This window comes from Hippocampus guttulatus, chromosome 9 (genome assembly GCF_054856545.1).
Source record: "Hippocampus guttulatus isolate MCC_2025c chromosome 9, RoL_Hgut_1.0, whole genome shotgun sequence".
Classification (NCBI taxonomy): domain Eukaryota; kingdom Metazoa; phylum Chordata; class Actinopteri; order Syngnathiformes; family Syngnathidae; genus Hippocampus; species Hippocampus guttulatus.
Window position 1 is genome coordinate 772,733 of NC_141269.1, and position 21,605 is coordinate 794,337.

The following is a 21,605-nucleotide window of genomic DNA, read 5'->3' on the forward strand; positions in this document are numbered from 1 at the left end:
CGCTCTTTTTTTCTTTCTTTCGATCTCCGTCACGCACGCGCACGCGCGATCCGTGTGCTACCGCAAAGCCTCCCCGCAATCTTCTTTGCTCTTTCAAACACATTCCGTGCGTGTGCGCGTTGAGTCGAGCACCGTCCGCGGTTAATATGAGTGGCGGCGGTCCGGTGGGCGCCATCGCTACCAGGTGAACAAAACAAAGCGGTTGGAGCGACCGACCGACCCGCAGGAGGCTGGAAATGGTCGCCGGGCACCGCCGGTGAACGCTCGCCGCCGTCGCGTTGATGCGGCACGGAGAAGGCGACACGCCGAGCGAGCAGAGGTGAGCGGGACGGGATGTTCGGAGGCGGTGCGGTTGTGTTGCCGTGGCGACTCGGCCGACACTGCGGCACTCGGTGAGGACAAAGCCGGGGGCTGACGCCAGCGAGCTAATCCGCGACCATTTCAAAACGGCGGCGCCTCGACTACGGGAGCCCGGCCGGCGTCGAGCGCCGTGCTTGACCTACTTGTGTGTGTGTGGATGGATGGATGGATGGATGATGGATGGATGGATGTGGAACGTCTGTGTGGTTCAACTGACATATTCGTGGTCCTTGTCCGTTATGGCGTCGAGTTGGCCACAGGCGTTGGGGAACGCTTCGTTTTAGTCTTCCATTGTCACCGTTCGAGTCTAAACAATGTGTCTGCGTGCATACACAATTAGCCCTTTTGTTGAAGTGCCACCCCCCCCCCCCCCCCGTCGCCTGCGAATACCCCCCACCCCCCAAAAGAGCTGTTTACTTGGAAGGGAATTGATGGGAAAGTCAAGTGGTGTCAGTCTGTGGAAATAATGAACGCGAAAAGAGCACACGGAGGTGACTCATCCACGTGCATTCAATTGCAGGGACGCTCACCTGGCGAAGCAAGCAGAAAGCTTGTGGGCAAAAATGATTTTTTTAGTGTGTGTGTGTGTGTGTGTGTGCTTGTTTGTTTGTTTTGGGAGAAAATGGAAACGTGTGTTTTCCCTTTTCTTTGAAGAAACAGCAAGATTTTGATAGATAAATGAGTACCAGCGTATTAGTTCCTCACATGGAAGACATTTCACAAAATGAAAATGTGATGTTTTCTTTTGAATTCATCTTTCAAAAGAGTGTCTTCCCTTTGTGATTTGTTCCTAAACTAATTATTAAAAAAAACAACAACATTGAATGTTTGCTTTTTAACAGACAATTTAATAATTGATCTTGAGCACACTTATTTTCATTTCATATTTCAAGGAACTGCAAGATGCATTTTCTTTTTAAGAAACATGCAAAAGTATTTTGTTCAAAAGAGAAAATGAACTAACATTTATGAGAGCCACAATTTTTTTTCTTTTGAAGCAAGTTCTTTTTTGTAATTTTAAGAAACAAGCGATTTTCAAGAAAATTGAAATGTTTTTGAGAAAGGATACAATTTTTTTTCCTCATTGACAAAGACTAGTTTTAATAACAAGAAAATCACATTTTGTCATCCTTAAGTTTTTTTTTTCTTTTCAAGAAAAAAATGTAACTATTTCTCCTTCGACTGAAAATGGCATGGCAGTGCCAAAGCCTGAGGTAACGACCAATCACGACTCAAGCCCACACAACAGGTGAGCTGTGATTGGTCATTACCTGACCAACGGTGAGGTCATTTTCCGGCGACAGCACTTTGCAAAATGGCCGCCCCCTGAGATGGATCACGGTTGCATTTTACTGCCTTAGTAATTTTCCTCAAACGCGATATTTATCAGAATGCTGTGTGTAGACTCGTGGAGGCGCATCGAACTCATTATTGTCAAGAAAACTTTTGACTTGACTTCTCTTGGAGAGCAAAAGCAATGTTTTGTTTTCTTGTTAACCAAATAAATCATACCCAAACTGTTTTTGTCTAATTGTGAAAAAAATGCATATCAGAGGGATAACAGTGTGCCTGATCAAGTGTGAGGGATTTATTTTTAATATAAATTTTTTGAAACAAAATCTTTTCACCCCCCCACACCCCTGCAGTGTCCGCGCAAGTAATCGTGTTTTAGCGAGGGGGACGCCAGCCATCCCGTCTTGAAGATGGCGGCCGTGGTCAACTACTCGCCGCCATGGTGGGTGAACCTGCTCCACCGCTTGCCTCATTTCAACTTGGACTTCCAGTTGGTCAGCAGCGACTTTCGGCCCGAAGACCCCGAGTATCAAAAGGTAATTGCGCACCGCGCCTCGCTTCATCGCCGCCGCGTTGTTGACACAAATAAGGCTTGGCTCAAACGAGCAAGCCCGAAAAAGGAAGTCGCAAAGTGTCGAGCAGCCAGCGGCGTCTCTGGAATTATTTGAAGATTCTTTTTCTCTCTTTTTTAATCAAATCGGAATCTGTTTTGTTTTTTTAAGGTACGCAGACGTGATTTGTTTTATTTTTGAGAAAGAAAACAATAAGAAGGGTTCTTCTCTCCTAGAAAACATTCTTGATCTGATTTTCTTTTCAAGAGCGAAAGAAATAATTTGAGGAAAGGCTGCAGCCTTCATTAAAGGTCATCCCGATGGAGTCTGTAGTGGACATTATTGTTTTTTTCCCAAATGCTCTAACTGCTAAAGCACCACCATCATAAACGCCTGACCTATCTGCAGTTGAGTAAACGCACGTCTGTAGGTGACTTGCACTTGCAGCGTTTTTGCGCTGACAGCGTGGGAAGGCGACGCACCACCGCAGTCGTGAACAAAACAAAATGGGGAAGGGGGAGGGGCGCTGGCTGGTGGTGGTCATGACGACGACGACGACGATGATGATGGTGGTGGGAGATGAAGAGGATAAAAAGGCTCGAGAGGCGCCGGCTTGATGAGCCGTGGGAGGCGCTTTTTCTTCTAAATGGCTACTTCCTGTGAGCCATTCACTGCTTAACTGAGGCTCTTTGTGTGTGTGTGTGGGGGGGGGGGGTAAGCAGTGGAATTTTAAGTAGCCCCCCTCCCATTGAAACTAGAGGTGTCCTATTCAGTTTAGGGACCACATTCACCCCAAATTGACCTCAAGCGGGCCCGAAGTGAATATTTGTTGCGTATGGATTTTTTTTTTTTGCTTGCCCCCCTGGCGCTACATACTTGCGTGCATTTGGTCACTATGACGACACGGTTCTCCATTTCGTTCACCTGGAGGCCGACATATATACAGTATATATATATATATAGATATATACCGAAATAAGTCTGTGTCTTTGAGCCTGCTACGGACACACGCTAACCTCAGGCGTCAAATCCTGAGGAACGGCCCATTTCACAATGTCGCTGAAGTGGTACTTGAATTGAAAATTGCTATTTTCATGTTATCTAGGCCCACGGGCCAGATTGGACCCACCGAGGGTCCGATTCTGCCCTGCGCGCCATACGTTTGACATAGCCAGTTTAACCTCTAATATGTTGTTGGTCGCATGTTGTGTGCGGCTTTTCTGTGTCAATGCATATTTAGCACTTGGCTTTTGTTTGAAGAGGTGAGGTCACAAACCTCCCTCAGGGCATTTTGTAGATGTGTGTCTTACTTTGTGTGTGTGTGTGTGTGTGGGGGGGGGGGTTACCATTCAGGGTGCAGTCGTTAATTGCGGCTAGACCGGGAGAGTGGGTGAGAATGACAAGAAGGAATCGGAGGTTGAATAGGTTGCTGGGTGAAAAGAAAAGAGCACATTTTTTCCCGCTTTTTTCACAGCGAGGCCTCTTTTGATTGACCCGCTAGATGTGTCTCTGAGGCTTTTATGCGTCCACCACACGCGCACGCAAACACAAAACACGCACGCACACAGTTGCAGAAAAAATATGCCGATACTTTGGCATAACCACAACAACAAGCGCACAAACAACATCTGCCAAAATGTCTTTGAGCAACTATGGGGAAAAATGGACTTCTCTGACTGTCATTTTGTGTCAAAAAAAACATCAGTGGGATTGCGCCCACCAGTTTGGTTGACACTCAAACCGTCGCATTTTCTTGCTAAGCAAGGATTGAAATGTTGGATGCTTGTATTTTTGGGTGAACTTTATATGCCTAGCAAGTAGCGCACTGACCGAAGTACACGTCTACGGATATGTCCCTGAAAAATATCAAATGGAACTTCTTGGGCCAAAATGGCAGCCGACTTTGTCAATAAGCTTAGTTGAGAAGTAAATGGTTGCATTTTCATTCCCAAAAAAGGGTGGGTGGGTGTGGGGGGTAAATGACCTAGTTAGCGCTCGCACTAGCGCAGTTGAGTCTCAAATGTTAGCATGTTCACACACCAACAAGGGACCAAAAGGCAAACTGTCCTCTTTGTGGCAGCCATTTTGGCTCAAAGAGTGGCAGAAATGCACGAAATGTGCAATGCTCTCTCTCGCTTGCTCTGGAGACTTTTTTTCTTCCTGAAAGTGGAGATTGAGTCCAGAGGTTCTGTCAGGGCCTCAGAATAGAATCAGTGTGTATGTGTGTGTGTTCGGTGTAGAACGATGGAAGTGCAGAGTCAGCTTTGCGGTTACCCAGCTGCAAAACATTACGCGGGAGTCACATGAGCCGTAATTACACACAACCTCAGTTGGCTTTGCCTTTTAATTGTCATTCGTTGCCGTTTTCGGAGGGATCGGAGAGCGTTCGGGTGCCTGTCTTGTTGACTGGGTCAAAGGCAAATGCGAATCGGATGAACAGGAGGTCAGCGAACGCCTTCGGGAAAAGACCGGCGGTTGTTTGCCAGGCTCAAACTCATTGTGTAACGCCGGCGGGGTGCAAGGACGAGTCAGTGCAGCGGAAGCGATTGATCGTGTCAGCGCGGCCGCGCGCGCACGTCGGGAAAAAGCACAGATTGAAAGTAGATCAGTGTACAGCGGCTGACCGCTCGCTCAGTCCCCTCCTCCACTCTGCGAGCGGATGAGTAAAACACCCACACGCGCGCACTCGCATTCACGCGTGCTCACCGAGTGTGCTAATTACAAACTAATTGGTTCTCGCTTAATCTGCGGTGACGCTTAATCTCACAGCTGTCAATTTGGATGTGCCAGTCTTTTTTTTTTTTTTTTGAAATGAAATAAATGTTTGAGGTCGCAACAGCAAGTAATCAGAACATTTGTGAAATATGTCAACGAGCTTGGTTGTCTTGTATTTTGCTCCAGTAAATTCCCACCGGCTTGCTCAAAAGCTGTCACACAACTGAAGGGTTCGAAACTTCCCCACCAGTGGTCAACCTGTATTGTTTTGTGTTTTTTGTTATTGTAAAGTGTCCTTGGGTGTCTTGAAAGGCGCTTATAAATAAAATCTATTATTATTATTATTATTATACAGATTACGCAATACCTTTAGAGCCATTTCCCGATTCCCACGCTAATAATTTTGTCGCGATACAGTGAAGACAATTTCACGGCAGTGTACTTTCCCCAAATGGTCGCGACTAAAATTTGAGACGGTGCGAGTAAATTTTCCATGTCATCGTGTAAGTGCACTTTTTTTTTCTTAGGGAAAAAAAAAAGAATACAAGTGATGCTCTTTAATAAGCTTTGTGCTCTTTTCCTTTGATGCTATTCGACACCAAACACGTGCCGTGTGTGCATACGTTGAGCCGAGTGAATTCCTGGCTGGAGAAACGAGGTCATGAGGAGTCTGTTTTGGTCACCGTTCAAAATGGAGTCCTGAGAACATTCCGGCTCTTTTTGTCTGTCGTTGTGGAAGCGCGCCGTGCTCTCCACGCGGTCCTGCCTCACAATGACTTTTCCAGACCGTCCCAGGGGAGCTGAGGGTGAAGCGCAGAGATGGCAGATTAGCCCGAGATGGGGGGGGGGGGGGTCGAGAGACAGATACGGAATGGCCAACATTTTTGCACAGTGTCTCACCGGCACTGATGAGTTCTTCTGTACAGTAAATGAATAGTGACGGTTATAAAACAAGTAGACCCCAACGTCTTTTTTTGGGGGGGTCTCCCGCCACCTGCTCGCTGGTTTAAACATGAAAGCTTTTAGCGGGTGGCGTCGCGTGTCTGGTCCTATCCCGTCATTGTGGTTTCGGCTCCCCGCATGGAGGCGTGCGTTTTTGATGACATGCTAATATGCTAGCGTCACGGAGACGCGGGCAAAACGTGTCGTCCTCGACCGCTTTTGCGTCGGCTCTTTCCGTCTCGTTGGCCACGTTTTGAAGTGGGCACACTGTCGAACATGAGTCGTTTGTCCAGTAGCCGCACATGTTTGAGGTTTGGCATTCCCAAATCATTTTGGGGAGGGAACCCATATAAAATCACATATTGGGTGTTTTTGTGCAGATAATGATCTTGCTTTTTGGCTTTTGCAGCTTTTTTTTAAATGAAAATCATTTTTTACTGTTTGATTTTCACCATTTTGCCCATTTTGTGTTAGCCTAGGAGTACCGCCATGCCGTTCCATCTTTTTTTTTTTTTCTTAAGATGGGGTCGCACATCCAAGCATCGTAAAGGTTCCTGTCGTTTTTAAGCACTCTTTGATCTGTGGGGCGGAGCTTCAAATTATCAGGCCATAGTCTCAAAGAAAATGTGCTTGTCCGCCATCTTGTGGCATCTATGGTCCATTACAAAGATTTTAGGGTCAATTATCTGTGGCTGTTTACAACACATTTAAATCGTAGTCAGCAACTAGCGCCGGCAGCTAACATGCGTGGCCTCCATTTTGGCTGCCCCCCCCCCCCCCCCCCCCCGCTGACCCCTTGCATGCCTGCTTGCTTGTGTCTTCCCAGTCGGTGCTGCTGCTGGGCTCGGTGGCTCTCTTGTGTTTGGGCCTGGACCTCCTGTTCCTCCTCTTTTACTCCTTCTGGCTTTGCTGCCGCCGCCGCAAGAGCGACGAGTCGTCGGCGTCGGCGCACCACGCGCACTCCCGGCAGCCCAGCGCCGACTGCTGCTGCACCGCCTGGTGCGTCATCATCGCCACCCTGGTGTGCAGGTGAGACGTTTCGTTGATTCACATTCGTCGCACAGCAAAAGGGGGGGTGGGGGGGGGGATTGTCACTCGAAAGTGCGAATGCTGGTGTGGCTACACCAGATTGCTTGTTGATGAAATTTGATTGACAGCTGACTGAGCCCGTCTTCTTTTTGTGGCTTCCCACTTCATCCTCCTCTTCCACCGCTGCCTTTTTCTCCGTCGTCAGCCGCTAGTCGGCCTCGGACGGTTGCCGTGGTGACGCAAGCAGATTGGCTGTCGAGAACGCGTGTGAATTTGACAGTCACGTGTCTGTGTGTTGGCATGACTCGTTGAGGATGACTTGTTTTTCTTTGCAGAATTATATTTCAGTCTCGGCTAAAGTGTGTGTGTGTGCGCGCGCGTGTGCGTTTCCTCACATCGTGGTTGGCGGTATTTGTTTACTGCACTCGCCTGCAGAGTGCCAGGCATCTATTGGGGCCAGGGGGACATTTATTAGGGGGGCACTACCATAACATATTGAAGACTGATATCATGTTACAGTTAAAGTGGGCTAGAGACCCCTAGTGTCCAACCCCTGTTATTGCCCCCCATCACGTGCATTCGGGCCACGGCGTTTTTTTAATTTCGGGGATAAGGCCACTGGAGGAGGAACAATCGATCACTGAGAATATAAATGTTTGTCACTTCCTGCCAGACCATAAGTGGACGTCTGCATGTTGTGCGGGTTGAGACGAGTTGTGGCGAGGTGATGAACTGCGCGTGTGAGACCGCATTACGAAGATCATAAAAAAAAACAAAAAACAATTTTGTCCCATCAACTACAATCGATGATCATACCCGCTTCCTTCTTTTTTTCCGTCGGCAGATGAGGATTTATATCGTAGCCGTGCACCCGCGCGTTGATCATCTAGCGCAGTGCTTTTCAGCCCCTGTGCCGCAAGACATTGTCAGGTGTGCCGCGGGAAAATATCCAATTTGTATGCCTGTGTGGTCTATCGCACAGAAAGTAATCGTGTAGTACCCTCCCATACCGCTAGGGGGCAGCAACGGCTAGCCAATTGCCTTATGTTTAGACGAGAGACGAGCGAATTTGTGACGATTGACAATTCAAGCTGTTATGTCATTCTTCAATGCTAAAAACAGTTATAGTAACAATATAACACATTAATTATTCAAATAAGCGTTTTCTTTTCACATTTTCAGCTAGTGGTGTGCCGCGAGATCTTTCCAACGAAAGAAGTGTGCCTTGGCTCAAAAAAGTTTGAAAAACGCCGATCTAGCGTGCGCGCCGGTGTGAAGAATGGAACGGCCCGCAATGAATTTCCCTCAACGGTAGTCGTAAACGTTCCTCCGCGAGCAGCGGCGGCAGCCGAGTACGCGTGTGCCAATGCACGGCGGGAGGCTTGGCTTGCCTGTGCTGGGGGCGGGGCTTTGGCAGGTCAAAAAGCGCAGCGTTGAGCCACCGAGTTGACAACGGAAACTTCAGTCCGTCGAATGATCCCTTTTTTTTGTATATTGTGTTTGTGTCTTTGGGTTTGGGTGTAAAAGTGAGGAAGCAACTTTGGGAAAATGCGATTTGCTGAAACGCCAGCTGGGATTGTTTGGCTCCCAAAGCTGTGGGCCGTGCGATCCCGCTTGCCTTCCTCACCGCCCGTTTGTGTCCCTCCAGCGCCGGCATCGCCGTGGGCTTCTACGGGAACGGCGAATCGAGCGACGGCGCCAGTCGCCTGGCCTACTCCCTGCGCCATGCCAACCGCACCGTGTCGGGCGTGGAGAAACTGGTGAGGCGGCGCACACGCAGCAAAACCTGCCGTCGGAGCGCGATCGTTTGGCGCGTAGCACACGTCGACAATGAGCCTCGGGCGCAGGTGTGGGACAACGCCTTGGCGCTGAACCAGACGGTGGAGGAGAACCTGGCCCAGCTGGAGACGATCTACCGGGAGCAGACGGACTACGTGTCCATCGTCCAGAAGCTGCAGGGACAGCTGGACGAGCTGCTCAAGCTCCTGGCGGACGTGCCCTTCTGGTCCAACACGGCCGTGTCCCTGGAGGAGCTGGCCAGCCGGACCGAGGCCTTCGACTTCTACAGGTCGCCGCCGCCGCCCCCCGCCGCCGCTCCTTCGGCTTCTTACTTACGTGCGGCTAAACTTTGGATGGATCCAGTCATTTTCCCAAATGTCACACTTTGCGGCTGCTCCTTTTTTTTGTTTTGTTTTGTTTTTCACACAACGCCGGTTCCACCATTTAAAATTTCGAGTCGTCGCAATAAACGGGAATTTTTTTTAATATATATTTTTTGCATTCTCCAAATTTCCACCCCCACCCCCTCATAAAATTTCAATGAATGAGACAGTTGACACAATTCACTAATTTCTCCACCATTCCGAAGCATTCCATTTTGAAGATAGTTGTAAAAATCGGGACATCTTGTGACCCCCCCCCCCCCCCCAAGAATCCACATTTTCTTTCTGAGACCTTCAACTTGAAAACCGCCCCTCCATGTGGTAATTCTTCCCCGTTTCCTCAACCGTCGGCCTTTTCTGCTCTTAAAGTTCTCAACCGATTCAAACAATTCCAGCGTCAAACATTTTGCTAATTGGACGTCCTGAATTTGTGAAATACGTTTTCATCTGCGACATCATTTTCTATAAAAATGATGTCACAAATTTCACGTCTCCATCCGCGCTTCTCAAATGATTCTAATTTTTAAAAAATAATCATGGTGCAATTTTGCCACAAAAAGTTTTTGCGTTATTTTATTTTTTCTTTTTGCTGACAAGCTTCTGCTTTTCACTTCAGCCCATTTATTTAAAAAATAAATAAATAATAATCTGGAGCCTCGCTTAACATTCGCAGTCGGTCGTCCTTCCACATTTCTCAACACATTCAAAGCATTCCGCCTTCCAGGTGTTCATTCAGAGGACATTCCTCTTTTTTCAGTTCTTTTTTTTTGGGGGGTGCGGTAGTCCACATTCTCCATGACAAAATTGGCAAAGTAATTTGAAATTTCCGTTTAAATTGTTTGTTTTTGTCGAAATCGCGATTGTAGCGCATGAGAGTTTGGAGGATGCGATCGTTGTCGTCGTGTGCTCGCAGGTGGTTGGGCTACCTCGGCCTGCTGCTGTTTGACGTCCTCATTTGCCTCCTGGTTCTCTTCGGACTCATACGCAACTCCAGGGGAACTCTCATCGGGTACGTCACGCCGCAGTCAAAGTCCACCCACGGACACTTAATCGCGTCAACACGCGCGACGCCCGCCGGCGCGGTCATCGCGCGCGCGATGTCCCGTAACCGACTTTGCCGTTTGTGACCGTCGGCAGCGTGTGCCTGCTGGGCGTGCTGACGCTCGTCGTCAGCTGGGCGTCTCTGGGCCTGGAACTGGCCGTCGCTGCGGTAAGGCCGTCGCCATGGCAACGTCGCAGAGCCGCCGCCGCCCGGCTCGGCGCTGACATCATCTCTATTGTGTGTGTGTGTGTGCGTGCGCGCAGTCGGCCAGCGACTTCTGCGATTCCCCCGACGCGTACGTCGCCCGCGCCACCAAGGAGAACGCCGTCATCAATCAAGGTAGCGCCAAGCCGTCGGGCCGCGCGAGCGTCCGGTCGGCGGCTCACTCCCGCCTTCGACTGTTTGAGGAAACATTGAGCGTGTGTGTCGGGCCACGTGTGTTTGCCGCTGGGGTTGCGCACCCTGCGGCCCCCTGGCCGGCCTGCGTGGGACAAATTTCCTTTAGTGACATCATCTGACATTTCGTCCCGATCGCTGATGCCATTGAGCTTCCGTTTGCGGTGCACTTTTTAAAAAATTTTTTTTAAGCATGCTTCCTCGTTTCCCTCTCGGCTCCTCTTGTCTTAATGAGATCTGTTGTCTCTCGCTTGTTTCCGCTCTGGCTGACCATGCCCGGTGCAGATGTTTCCTCCGCAATGACACACACGCACGCACACGAAGCGCCGCACGGGTGCCTGCCTGTTGTTTTGCAAAAATCGCGTGTAAATGACATTTCCTCCTTGGAGCAAGTGAAGCGACCGACCTCCCAGTCGTCGTCATTTTACGCTTCGAAGAGGGAAACGATTGTTCCACGCGATTCACGTATGTGTCTGTTTGTTAGATATCCTGCAGTATTACCTGATGTGCAGCCCGGGACAAGTCAACCCCTTCCAGCAGGTAGCCGCGCATTTCTATGATTTGCCTCACGTAATTACACTTGGAGCTGTGCGACGCCGACAGTGTTTTTGAAAGTAAGTGTCGATACCCCGATGGCGGGCGACGGGGACCCGCAAAGAGCCATGATGGTTGATGCCCAGTGAAATTGGGGGGGGGGGGGGGGGGGAAACGCCCAAAAATATTGAGAACCCCCAAGTATAAATTTTGTATGACTACCCCCCCCCCCCCCCCCCCCCCCGTGTGCAGAAAGTCACTGTGGCCCCCGGAATAAAGTTGGCCAATCGGTAGCGGCGGCAAAGCAAAGCTGAAGGTGAAGAAAGTGAAAATGGCGCCGTCACTCGCTCAACGTTTGAAGGATTTGACCACATAATGGCCACAAGAGGGCTCCAAAAACAACAGACAAGACTCGGCAGGAACCGCTTTGTCTGACCAGCAAAGCGCGCCGATGGATTCCATCGTACGATACACGTGTGATCTTGGACGTACGCTTCATCTGGAGATCTACCTTGTCGGATCGCACGGCTCCAATGACGCCAAATGGGATTTCTTCGTTTGTTGTGCAAAAAGTGAAGCCCTGCATGTGGATGCTTATTCGCGGGGCTTCACTTATGGAGGATTTTTGAGACCAAAACATTTAAATTCTTGGCTGATTTAAATATGCCGTGTTGCCTGAAATGTGTGTTTGCGTGTGTGTGTGTGTGTGTGTGTGTGTGCGTGCAGAGGCTGTCGGGGAGCCACAAGGCGTTGGTGGAGATGCAGGACGACGTGTCCGAGCTTTTGCGATCGGCCACGCGGGAATACGCCAACACGAAGGTGCGCGTGTGCACGTGTTCGCTCTCTGCGGGTCTCCCTCGCACGCACGCACGCATGTGGGCGTGCTTAGCAAACTTCGACGACGTGCTCCCCATCTTTCCTCCCTCTTATCCAATTGCAACGGCTTTCAGAAAGAACAAAGAAAAGATGCTTTTTGTGTGTGTGTGGCGAAGATTTTTCTTTTGTTGTCGTCACGTTGATACCTTTCGTGAAATTCAGACTCTGCTTTGAAAATACTTTACTCCCCATTACCGCATGAACATCCGATTTTTGTGTCGTAAATATTTTCCTCTTGTTTGTTCTACTATTTTCAAAAAATAGATATGACGTTTTTTTTCTCTCATACGATTCGTCTCGCCGTGAAATTCTGACTTCTCCCCCCATCTCGCTCCTGTAAGCCTTGTTGTTGACCTGCGTGTGGTGTTCAGGCGAGTCTGGATCAGATCCAGTCGGTGCTGAACTCTACGGAGGTGGGCCTGCATCAGCTGACGGCTCTGGTGGACTGTCGCAGCCTGCACATGGTGAGTGGTCGCCGGCTCGCTTCCCGCTTGGCTCTGACCCACCCGCATGTAAAAGGAGAAATTCAGCAGTTCAGGCTTTTTTTTGTTGTTGTTTTTTAATCACTTCGATTCCTGTCAGTCGTAACGTGAAACAAAGCATCCAAAACGACATAGCATTGTGCAAGTATGGACTCACGCCCACAACGATTTGCCTTCACGCCTTGAACAGAAAGCCGACGAAGAATCTCAAATTGCTTTCTGGGCTGACTTTAGCGTCCTTTCCGTTTGTCAACTCGCGCGCCCCGCTCTCGGCGGTGGCGTGCTCTTCTCATGGGCGCCCCCTACCTGCGCGTCGCAGGACTACGTGCAGGCTCTGACGGGCTTGTGCTACGACGGCGTGGAGGGCCTCATCTATCTGGTGCTCTTCTCCTTCGTCACGGCGCTCATGTTCTCCTCCATCGTCTGCAGCGTGCCGCACACCTGGCCCGGCAAGAGGTAATGCGCGCGCCGCTGCGACGAATGCCTACGCTAACGGCTAACGTGCTACTAACGAGCAATGCGGGGTTTCCTCAACTTCTCTCGGCTCAAATTAGAATAAAATACCGGGAAGGAGTGTGAAAAATGACGTCAACATAGTGCGGGATTTTCCGACCCCTAAAATGACGCGATTCTGTCCAAAGTTATCTTCTCTATTCTAGTATGAATTTACTCTCACGACAAATCCAACTTGGTTCTTGCAAAGTGATGATTGCTACTTTTCGTAACATTATTCGTATTCAAAAATTGACAGCAACGCCCTCGTAAAATTGTCCGAAGAGGATTCCAACGTTCCTCTCAAGGAAATACAATCCCACTCTTGCAAGATTCTTTTCCATTCTTCTTTCATTCACGATGAATGAAGCAGCTCGGATGAATATAGATCGCGGGATATATGTCCATCAATGTGGGTAGCCGTTGCGTTTGGGAAGCCCTGCTGCGCCAAAGGGGTGGCTGGCTGTTTGGAGTCTTTGCGTGCTGTCCTTGGGCGCCGTGTTTCCCCGCATCCTCCATCTTCAGCCTTGATCTTTTCTGCACCGGATTGTGTCGAATTCCTCCTCCTCCTGTCGCTTTCTTCTTTCCGTCTTTTCCTCCTCCTTCCTCTCCTTCCCCACAAAAGTCGGGGCTTTGACGTGCTGCGTACCGACGACGTTTTAATCGGCGCACGGTCACGCGAATGACGCGGCCGGGGGCTAGATTCCGTGTCGTTAGCAGCAATGCTAATTGAGCCGCTCGGACGACGGAGTGAGCCAGCTACTTTTTTTCTTCTTAATAATTATCCACGACTGAGGTACGGTTATCATCTGTGTTTCAAAAGTTGGATACTAGTCAGTATCCGTTGCAAAGTTTTTTTGTTTGTTTTTCTCGTAAAAAAATTGCCATTCAAGGCCAGCACAAAACTGCGTAACGGCAAACCAACATTTTGTGCAAGAGCTCATTTTCAAAATCAACTCACTCCAAATGTTATATATATATATATATATATATATATAGTATCTCAGATCCACCTTCCAAATCAGCACTGACCTGACTTTATTTTTACTTCCTTATAATTTACTTCTTTTTGACCCGTTTTGTTTGGAAATGGTTGGTTTGCCACCTCCCAACTCGTCCATCTTATTATTAGTAGTACGATGATCATCATCATGATCATATTTGCTTTAAGTTGCATGGAGCAGCGGGCGCCCTGTCGAGACGGGAGGGAGGGACAAAAAGGCTGCATGCGCACCCATCGGCTGCATGTTTTCTGAGCGACGGCGTCAGCGTTGGCGTCGCGCCACTGGGCCGCTTCGGCGGGGGATGTTAGCGACGAGCTAAGTCGACCTCGCCCCTCTCCTCTTCTGCTGTTTGTTTACAATCTGTTGTCTTCCCCCACCCCTCACCACCAACCCCCCCGCCCCCACCCGCCGCTCCCTAACAACCCCCCCCCCCCCCCCTCCCCCAAAAGGACGGATGAGGAGGACGGAGAGGACGAGTCGGGCGCCTCGCGGGGCGGCGGTGTTCACGATAACCTGTACCGCGTTCACATGCCCAGTCTCTACAGCTGCGGCTCCAGCTACGGTAGCGAAGCTAGCCTGCCCGCCACCGCCCACACCGTCAGCAATGCCCCCGTCACTGAGTACATGTGAGTTAGCGCACCACGCTAGCGAGCAGCAGCCCAAAAATGTTTGACTACCCTCTGGTCGGGATCCCGAAATGAATAAAAATCCCAACTGCGGTGGGAGGGTACCCAAAATAATTGATTTGTGGAGTTCAACCCCATATTCAGTGTCAGGGTGCCAAACATCAGTCCCCAAAACATACAGATCTGCTGAGCACCACTTTTTGGCTTCCACCATTGAAGTGCCATCTGCAGCGGTAGGACATTAAAAAACTGATCTTTGGGTACCCTCTATTTCGGGGCCACTTTCAGTGTTAGTGCAGCCATCATGCGGGTGCCGTCGTCAGTGAAAATCTTTGGCAACCGGGATCAGGTTGCCCTCCGCAAAGATCGGATCCCAAAATAGCCGCCGGCTGCCGTCGGATTTGACGGGACCGCTCTAAATTTGCAGCGCGAGGGCACCAAAATAATTGATCCGTCGAGTCCCACTTTTTGGCAATGCCATCCCCGGTCCTGAGACACAGTCCCACTCTTTGGCACCCTGCATTCTCGGCGGGAGGGCGCCGGAAACGCGTGAGCGTAGCCCTTTTTGGCTCCCTGCGTCCACGGGCACTTTTTTCCACCCTCGATTGTAGTCGAGCAAAATGGCGAATCTGGAGCGAAGCACTTTTGGCCACCTTCATTGGGGTGCCAAGTACCAAAATGACGGACGGCCACATCCTTCGTGAGCGGCCGCTGTCGTGGAGTGCCACTTTTCGTCAGCGCCACAATATTCGGGTCCCCCGTTATCGATCGAATGGCGGCGAAATCAATGATCCGCCGAGTTGCGCGCGTTGCGGCATTCCCACGGAGGATGCTGAGCCATCGCTTGAAGCTTTGTCGGAGTGCGAGCCACAGCGCCAAAGTAACGTCACGTCACGCAACTTTCACCACTAGTCTGCGCACGCGGATGCCCTTCCAAATCTCTACGGCTTGGTGGAAACGTGCCTTGATGACTCGGATGGCTTAGCGTTTCCCTCGGGACAAATTAGCGGGCCGCCCGCTTCGCGCCGCCGCCAAATCGGAAACCGAAAGGCAATCGCGCTAAAAGATTCCAGATTTGTTTTTGGCAAAGCTGACACGCTGCAGTCGAGTAAGCCAAGCCGCTAGCCGTCTGCCCGCAGTAACCTCTGATTCTACAACGCAGGAACCAGAACGCAAACTTTCAGACCCCCCGGTGTGAGAACACCCCCTTGATTGGCAGGGAGTCCCCTCCACCCTCTGTAAGTGCACACTTTCTAGAACACCCCCCCCCCCCCACCCTCGCACGCATGCCGCCTTCCAATAAACCACGCCATCAACTGGATGTTTGTCATCTGTGGATATTGGAAGGAACCCCCCCCCTCCCACACGGTCTGGATCAGGGTCATTTTGGCAGCCTGGGGAAACGGCAATAGACGAGTCCTCTACTTCTGATGTCGGCAGGTTGACTAGGGGGAGTCCATGTGACAGTTTTTCAGTCGACCCCACCCCCGCCATCCCAGCCACGCCTTGACCCCCCCCCCGCCCCCCCCCTCCTCCACGTTGTTTCATCGTGTGCGTTTGAGTGGAGGTGTGTGTGTGTCCTTGTTGCGGAGCGCACATGCTACATGCTCGCTCGATGATTTGCGGCTTACTGGTTAGCAGGCTAACGTCAGAACTAGAGCACTAACCGTTTAATCGATGACAATAACCTCATCTTCGCCTAATTGATTGTCAATTAATGTCTGTGATCAAACCCCGGCTGTCCAAATGACCGGTCCAAATATTTCTGTCGCCGTCATCCATCTACGTACTAACCGGGCCCCGTGTTCCACCGACCGACCTGACGGCCCACCGAGCACCCGCGCGACCTCCCCCCGCCCTGGCAGCTTAACGACCGGCCGATGGAAAAAACCTCCTTCCTAGCGGCCACTCCTCCTGCAAAGTCCCCCACGCGTTCCACCCCGGCCGGCACTCCGCCAGATGAGCGAGCGACTTGCCGTTTTCCTGAAGTGTTCGTTTCTCTGTCAAACGATCTTCTTTCTCCCTTCCTATCGACTCGCGCGGCTCCCGCTTGTGTTCTGCCCTGCCGACGGACCCACCGGATGAGCCAACCAGCAACCGCCCTCCCCAGCTGGCAACTTCTCCCTGTCTTCCACTCACCTTACCGACTAACTGAGCAAACATTGATTGATTGAGCGATCTCCACCGGGCCTATTTAGTGAGCCTCCTACCTTTCTACCAACTCAGCCTACCTGTGAACCAACTAGCTACCAAGTGACCCGAGTGTTCCGCCGATCGCCTTTGACCGTCCTTCTCTCCCTGCCTACCGACTTAAGCGTGTTCCGGCCAGTGACTGACCGACTGATGTCCTCTACTGCTATCTCCTTCGCTTCCTCCCTAGCTCCCTTTGGAGCTACCTACCTTACCCATGTGTTGCACCGGACTTGCAGGCCTCCCCACCTACTTCGGTGTTCCACCCACCTACCAAAGCGTGGACCAGCCAATCTTCTTCTGCTCGTGTACTTTTCTGCTCACCGACTGAACCATGTGTCCCACTGACCTACCAACTTACCTACACGCTCCACATCTCTACCGACTGACCAACTCGTCCGTCTTTTTAGCCTTTCGAATGACCGAGCGACTGACCAGCGTCCCTACCTACCATCTTCCTTCCTGCCTATCTAGCCACTTAGCCGTGCGCTCAACCTCTCTACCCACCCGCCGATCATTCCACTTCGACCCTTCTCCCCCCCCCCCTCCCCCCCACACACACAATTCAAACACAACTCGGCTGCATTCATTCCATGTAAAACACCTATCTTTGGTCTTCTTCTTCTTTTCTGTCCTTTGACATCGACCACCCCCTCCTTCCCGGCGGTCCTCAGTACACCTCCAGTATGAGAGCCAAATACTTGGCCACCAACCGCCCCGACCAGAACCGCCGCTCCGTCCCCAACGACCAGCCGGACCCAGCCAACCGGCCCCACGCCGCCGCCCGGCCGCAGTCTTCGGTCCACTAGTGACCCATCATGATGCACATTAAATTTGCACACGCACGCATGCGCGCACACACACTGTACAGAAGCTGTAAATATGAATTATAACTCCACCATGAGTTAATAACTGGTGATGTGCTGTGCCGTGCACTTATATTGCTGTGTCTCTCACTCACACACACACACACTCGCACACACACACACGCGCACATACACACACGCAAACTTGTGCAGTCCAACATCAGGATCATAAGATCACCGAAGACTGGACCATACAACTCCCCTTTTTTCTGGAATTCAAGCACTCGGGAGCATTTCAGCTGAGAGGCCGACCACGTGCCAAAATAAACGAGGGTGCCTGAAAATTCTGCCAGGAAAACGGTTACTTTCTGTGTGTGTGTATATATATACAGTATATACTGTATATATGTATTTAAAAAATTGATAAGGATCAAAGCAGCAATAGGAAGAAGAAGAGGAGGAGAGAGGACTATGGGAAAAGCAGGAAATTGTTTGCTTGGTGCTACATACCATGAGCTGGCAAGGGGAAAAAAAAGTTTTTGTGCTTTTTTTTTTTTCTTCCCAAATATTTTACCACAAGTGATACTGTGATGAACTTTTTTTTTTTGGAGTCCTCATAAGCACAATTTTTTTTCTGCGAGGCGACTTTTTGAAGGCTAAATGGGACACTGCCAATGTTGCTCCTGCTACTGTACAATATGTGAAGACTATAGTGTGTGTGTGTGTGTGTGAGCGAGAGACATCTGTGTTTACATTGAAGCTATACGGCCTCTCCGCACGCACGGACTCACACGCTTGAGCCAAACGTCTTTAGTCAGTAACAGTAATTTCAACTTTTTCAAATAGTTCCGATCAGAAGGCCGTTTTTATCCATTAACCAATATGTAAATTGAACGTGAAATGCTAACCGATCGTCACACAGATGTGGAAAGAAAGAAAAAAGTGCCAGTAGGCGGCAGTGTCTTTTTGCATCATATGTAGACTTGTCGAAAAAGCGCAGTTAGGATAAACACTAGGATAGTTCTTTTGTTTATTTTGCATTTAGGGGGGAATGTTAATGTCCACTTTTTCCAAAATGTGTGCATTTAAGATGTGGTTGTATAAAACCGTTTTTAGCCATAAACAACGCTATACACACACACACACTTGGCGTATGTTTAAGCAATGGAAACTTTCTTTGGGCGGGTTGATTCACATACCCATCCCCATTCACAAGTAGTTGGCAATGCTTAGACAGTCGTTTTTATTGTTTTGCTTGTTCGGAAATATTACAGTACCTTCCACTTTACATTTTTTTTCTTCCTTTAGCCTGTTGACTAAAAACAAATAATTTGAAAAAATTGCAAATATTTAGCCGTGAGCGATCTCACACACACACATGCTCGGCATACATTTTCACAATGGCAGCCGAGCAGTAACTTCCACTTTTTCCCCGTGTATTTACATTTTACGTTGTTGCTGTTTAAATGAAAGGACAATTTTAAGGGCGTTTGTTTCTTTTCATGTGTCAAATGCCCTCCACTCCCCCCCCCCCCCAAAAAAACAAACAAACAAAAACGCCCAAACAATTCAGTTGAAACGTTTTTTGTCATGTAAACAATCTCACACACAAGATAACGTAGTAAGTTGGCAATGTCATTTTTGTGTGAAGAAAGGCTCCGCATATTGCAAAAGTTGACTTAGCAAAAATGCTACGGTCGTGCTTTGTCTTAGTTTACTTTTATTGGGGGGCTAATATTTGCATTCTTAGACCGCTGCCGTTTAAACGAAAGGTTGTTTTAAGTCTCAATGTCCTCCATCTATGCACTTGTGCATCGTGAGTTGCACACCTTGTCAGAGAAGGGATGTTAATATACACACTAGCTTCGTCTTACACTTGTACTTTTACAGGTAAACAATTTGTTGTGCTTGGACAGGAATGGCAACATCTTTAAGAAATCCGCAGGCTGTCTCCCAAGTCAATGAACTGGCCAGAACCGCATCGCTTTTAACAATCCGGCATAGGTCATTAGCATTAGCATTGTGAGAGTGTCATAGTCAACTTTGAAGGTCGCCTAATTTCTGACCATGTACAGCATTAGCACGTTTGAATTCATGGGTTTAACCACCATTTCTCGTGTTAGCGAGACAATCTTACATTTCTAGGCTAACTATTCTCTTCAGCCGCATCATGCTACGTTCAACGAGCGTTCGATACCTTTCATAATGTTTTTAAAACGTCTTTCCATGCTCCTAATCATCATTTTTTAAAGATTATCTCCATGTCTTGTAACGTAATGAAAGTTAAGACCAAAAAAAATAGTAGTTGTTTTTCTACAATGTGGCTGTTTTTATTTTAACCTGTGATTCCACTAAGAGAGAAACAAAGTATTCATGATGTACATCTCCAAGCTGTGGTAACAATATAATTCGAGCTGGAAAATAAATGTTGAAAAACGAAAAGAAGTGACATTAAAACACCTTTAACATGGATTTGATCTCCGGTTTGACTTTGTTTCTGTCGCTACCTAGTGGCTAAATTCAGGTTGTCACCCTAGGCAGAATGAAAATGGCTGACTTGTCGATGCCTTCCTGGATGGCTAATAATAGCTCACGTTCCTTTTGCCAAGAGTGTAACGGGTAAGTCTTTAACTGTAATACACGTAGTATTTTAATCGCCGAACTTAAAACCCCAAACATCCGAAGGGTGTCTCCTTATAACAGAATGTCCTTATGTTGGAAATGACACGGGTACATGTTTGACATCCTGATTTATGTAGCGCTTTCACAACAGCAGCAGCTGTAACAAAGCGCTTAACAAAACAGTTAACATAAAGTAAAATTATAAACACAACACATCACATAAACTTGATGCAATACATTCCGAAATGGGCCACAAACTGCATTTCCATTGAAAACGCAAAAGAGCATTTGTTGCGGTACCGCATTTAGCCACCAGGTGTAACCAAACAGATTTGAGCAAAAGGTTTTATTTCATCTTTGTCATCATCATTAATAAAATCGACTTCTGCAGTCCAGATGCTGGAGTGAAAGTTAAGAGGGTATCACATACATTCAAATGACAGGCGTGCAATCGAACAAAAACTTGTATTCATACATGACGACCCAACGTGAGTCATTAGGAAGCTCTAAAAGGTTGCTTTCAAAGAATGGTTTTGAATTCGTGCTTTTTAAAAAGACACAAATAACAGAACCATTTGATGAATTTATAACTCTGCATTGTTTTGTGTTTAAGTGTGATGCATTCATCAGGAGTTGCTGATTAACATACCCAGAGCCATAAAAACAAACCCCAAACAGAATCCATCTTAAAGCCCCTTTGTCTTTTAAACGGATGTCACTTCAGAATAGGACAAAAGCTTGCATTTGTTTTGTTTTTCCTTGTGTGATCTCGATTTAAACTGCGACACACCTTTGCTGTTGTACATGAAGCTAACTTTCTTCAGCAGCTGTAACAAAGCGCTATACAAAACAGCTAACAAAGTAAAATAATAAACCACACACAACATAAAACACGAACATAAAGTACAATAATGAACACAACACAACATAAAACACGTACAGTCGTGCAGTCCTAACTACTTTTCTATTACTCATACGCTTTGTTGTTTAAAGCAGTTTATTTTATCATTGACACGAAAGCATGGAGAGAGGAAAAAAAGTCAACGGAACAAAATGCGACGTACAGGTGTGCGCCATGAGTGAAATTAGCTTTCTTTGACCGTGAGCTAACCAGTTAATTAGCTTTAGCTTTAACACAGCCACGAATTAAACAGTAAAACATTCACCCCAAATCCGCCGTATGTCTTGTAAAATGAAGTTAATTAATATTTGACATTTGGGAGTTTCTTTTCTTTTGCTGCGATCATCAGTTGTCGCCGTTAAGCTTAGTTTTAGCTTCAATCTAAAGCCATGAAAACAAGACAACCAAATCCACCTAAAAACATCTGCGTGTCTTCTAACGTCATCTCAGTTTAAATATGACACACCAGAACCAAGTTTTCTTTCGTCGTGAATTAACCAGCAAATTTGCATCGTCACAATACATCGTCACTGCATAAAGTTTGGCTGATTGGTTTGATGCGGCAACAATTTGAAGATAGGA

General features: G+C 48.5%; 1 protein-coding gene across 2 annotated transcripts; it reads left to right on the forward strand.

The window, feature by feature from the left end:
* Nucleotides 1–17: 17 nt before the first annotated feature.
* Nucleotides 18–19,972, forward strand: ttyh3b (tweety family member 3b). 2 transcript variants are annotated; one of them, XM_086118961.1, is made up of 15 exons: nt 21–319; nt 2,007–2,189; nt 6,688–6,890; nt 8,539–8,650; nt 8,738–8,958; nt 9,966–10,061; nt 10,190–10,262; nt 10,358–10,433; nt 10,975–11,030; nt 11,751–11,843; nt 12,272–12,364; nt 12,702–12,838; nt 14,328–14,504; nt 15,667–15,742; nt 17,369–19,972. In XM_086118961.1, exons 2-15 carry the CDS (start codon nt 2,064–2,066, stop codon nt 17,501–17,503), a joined length of 1,674 nt encoding a protein of 557 aa, XP_085975087.1. In that variant the 5' UTR covers nt 21–319; nt 2,007–2,063; the 3' UTR covers nt 17,504–19,972. The 2 variants fall into 2 exon arrangements, with proteins under 2 accessions (XP_085975088.1, XP_085975087.1); XM_086118962.1 differs by lacking the exons at nt 14,328–14,504; nt 15,667–15,742; nt 17,369–19,972 and adding an exon at nt 14,046–14,297 and having other exon boundaries at nt 18–319.
* Nucleotides 19,973–21,605: the final 1,633 nt, after the last annotated feature.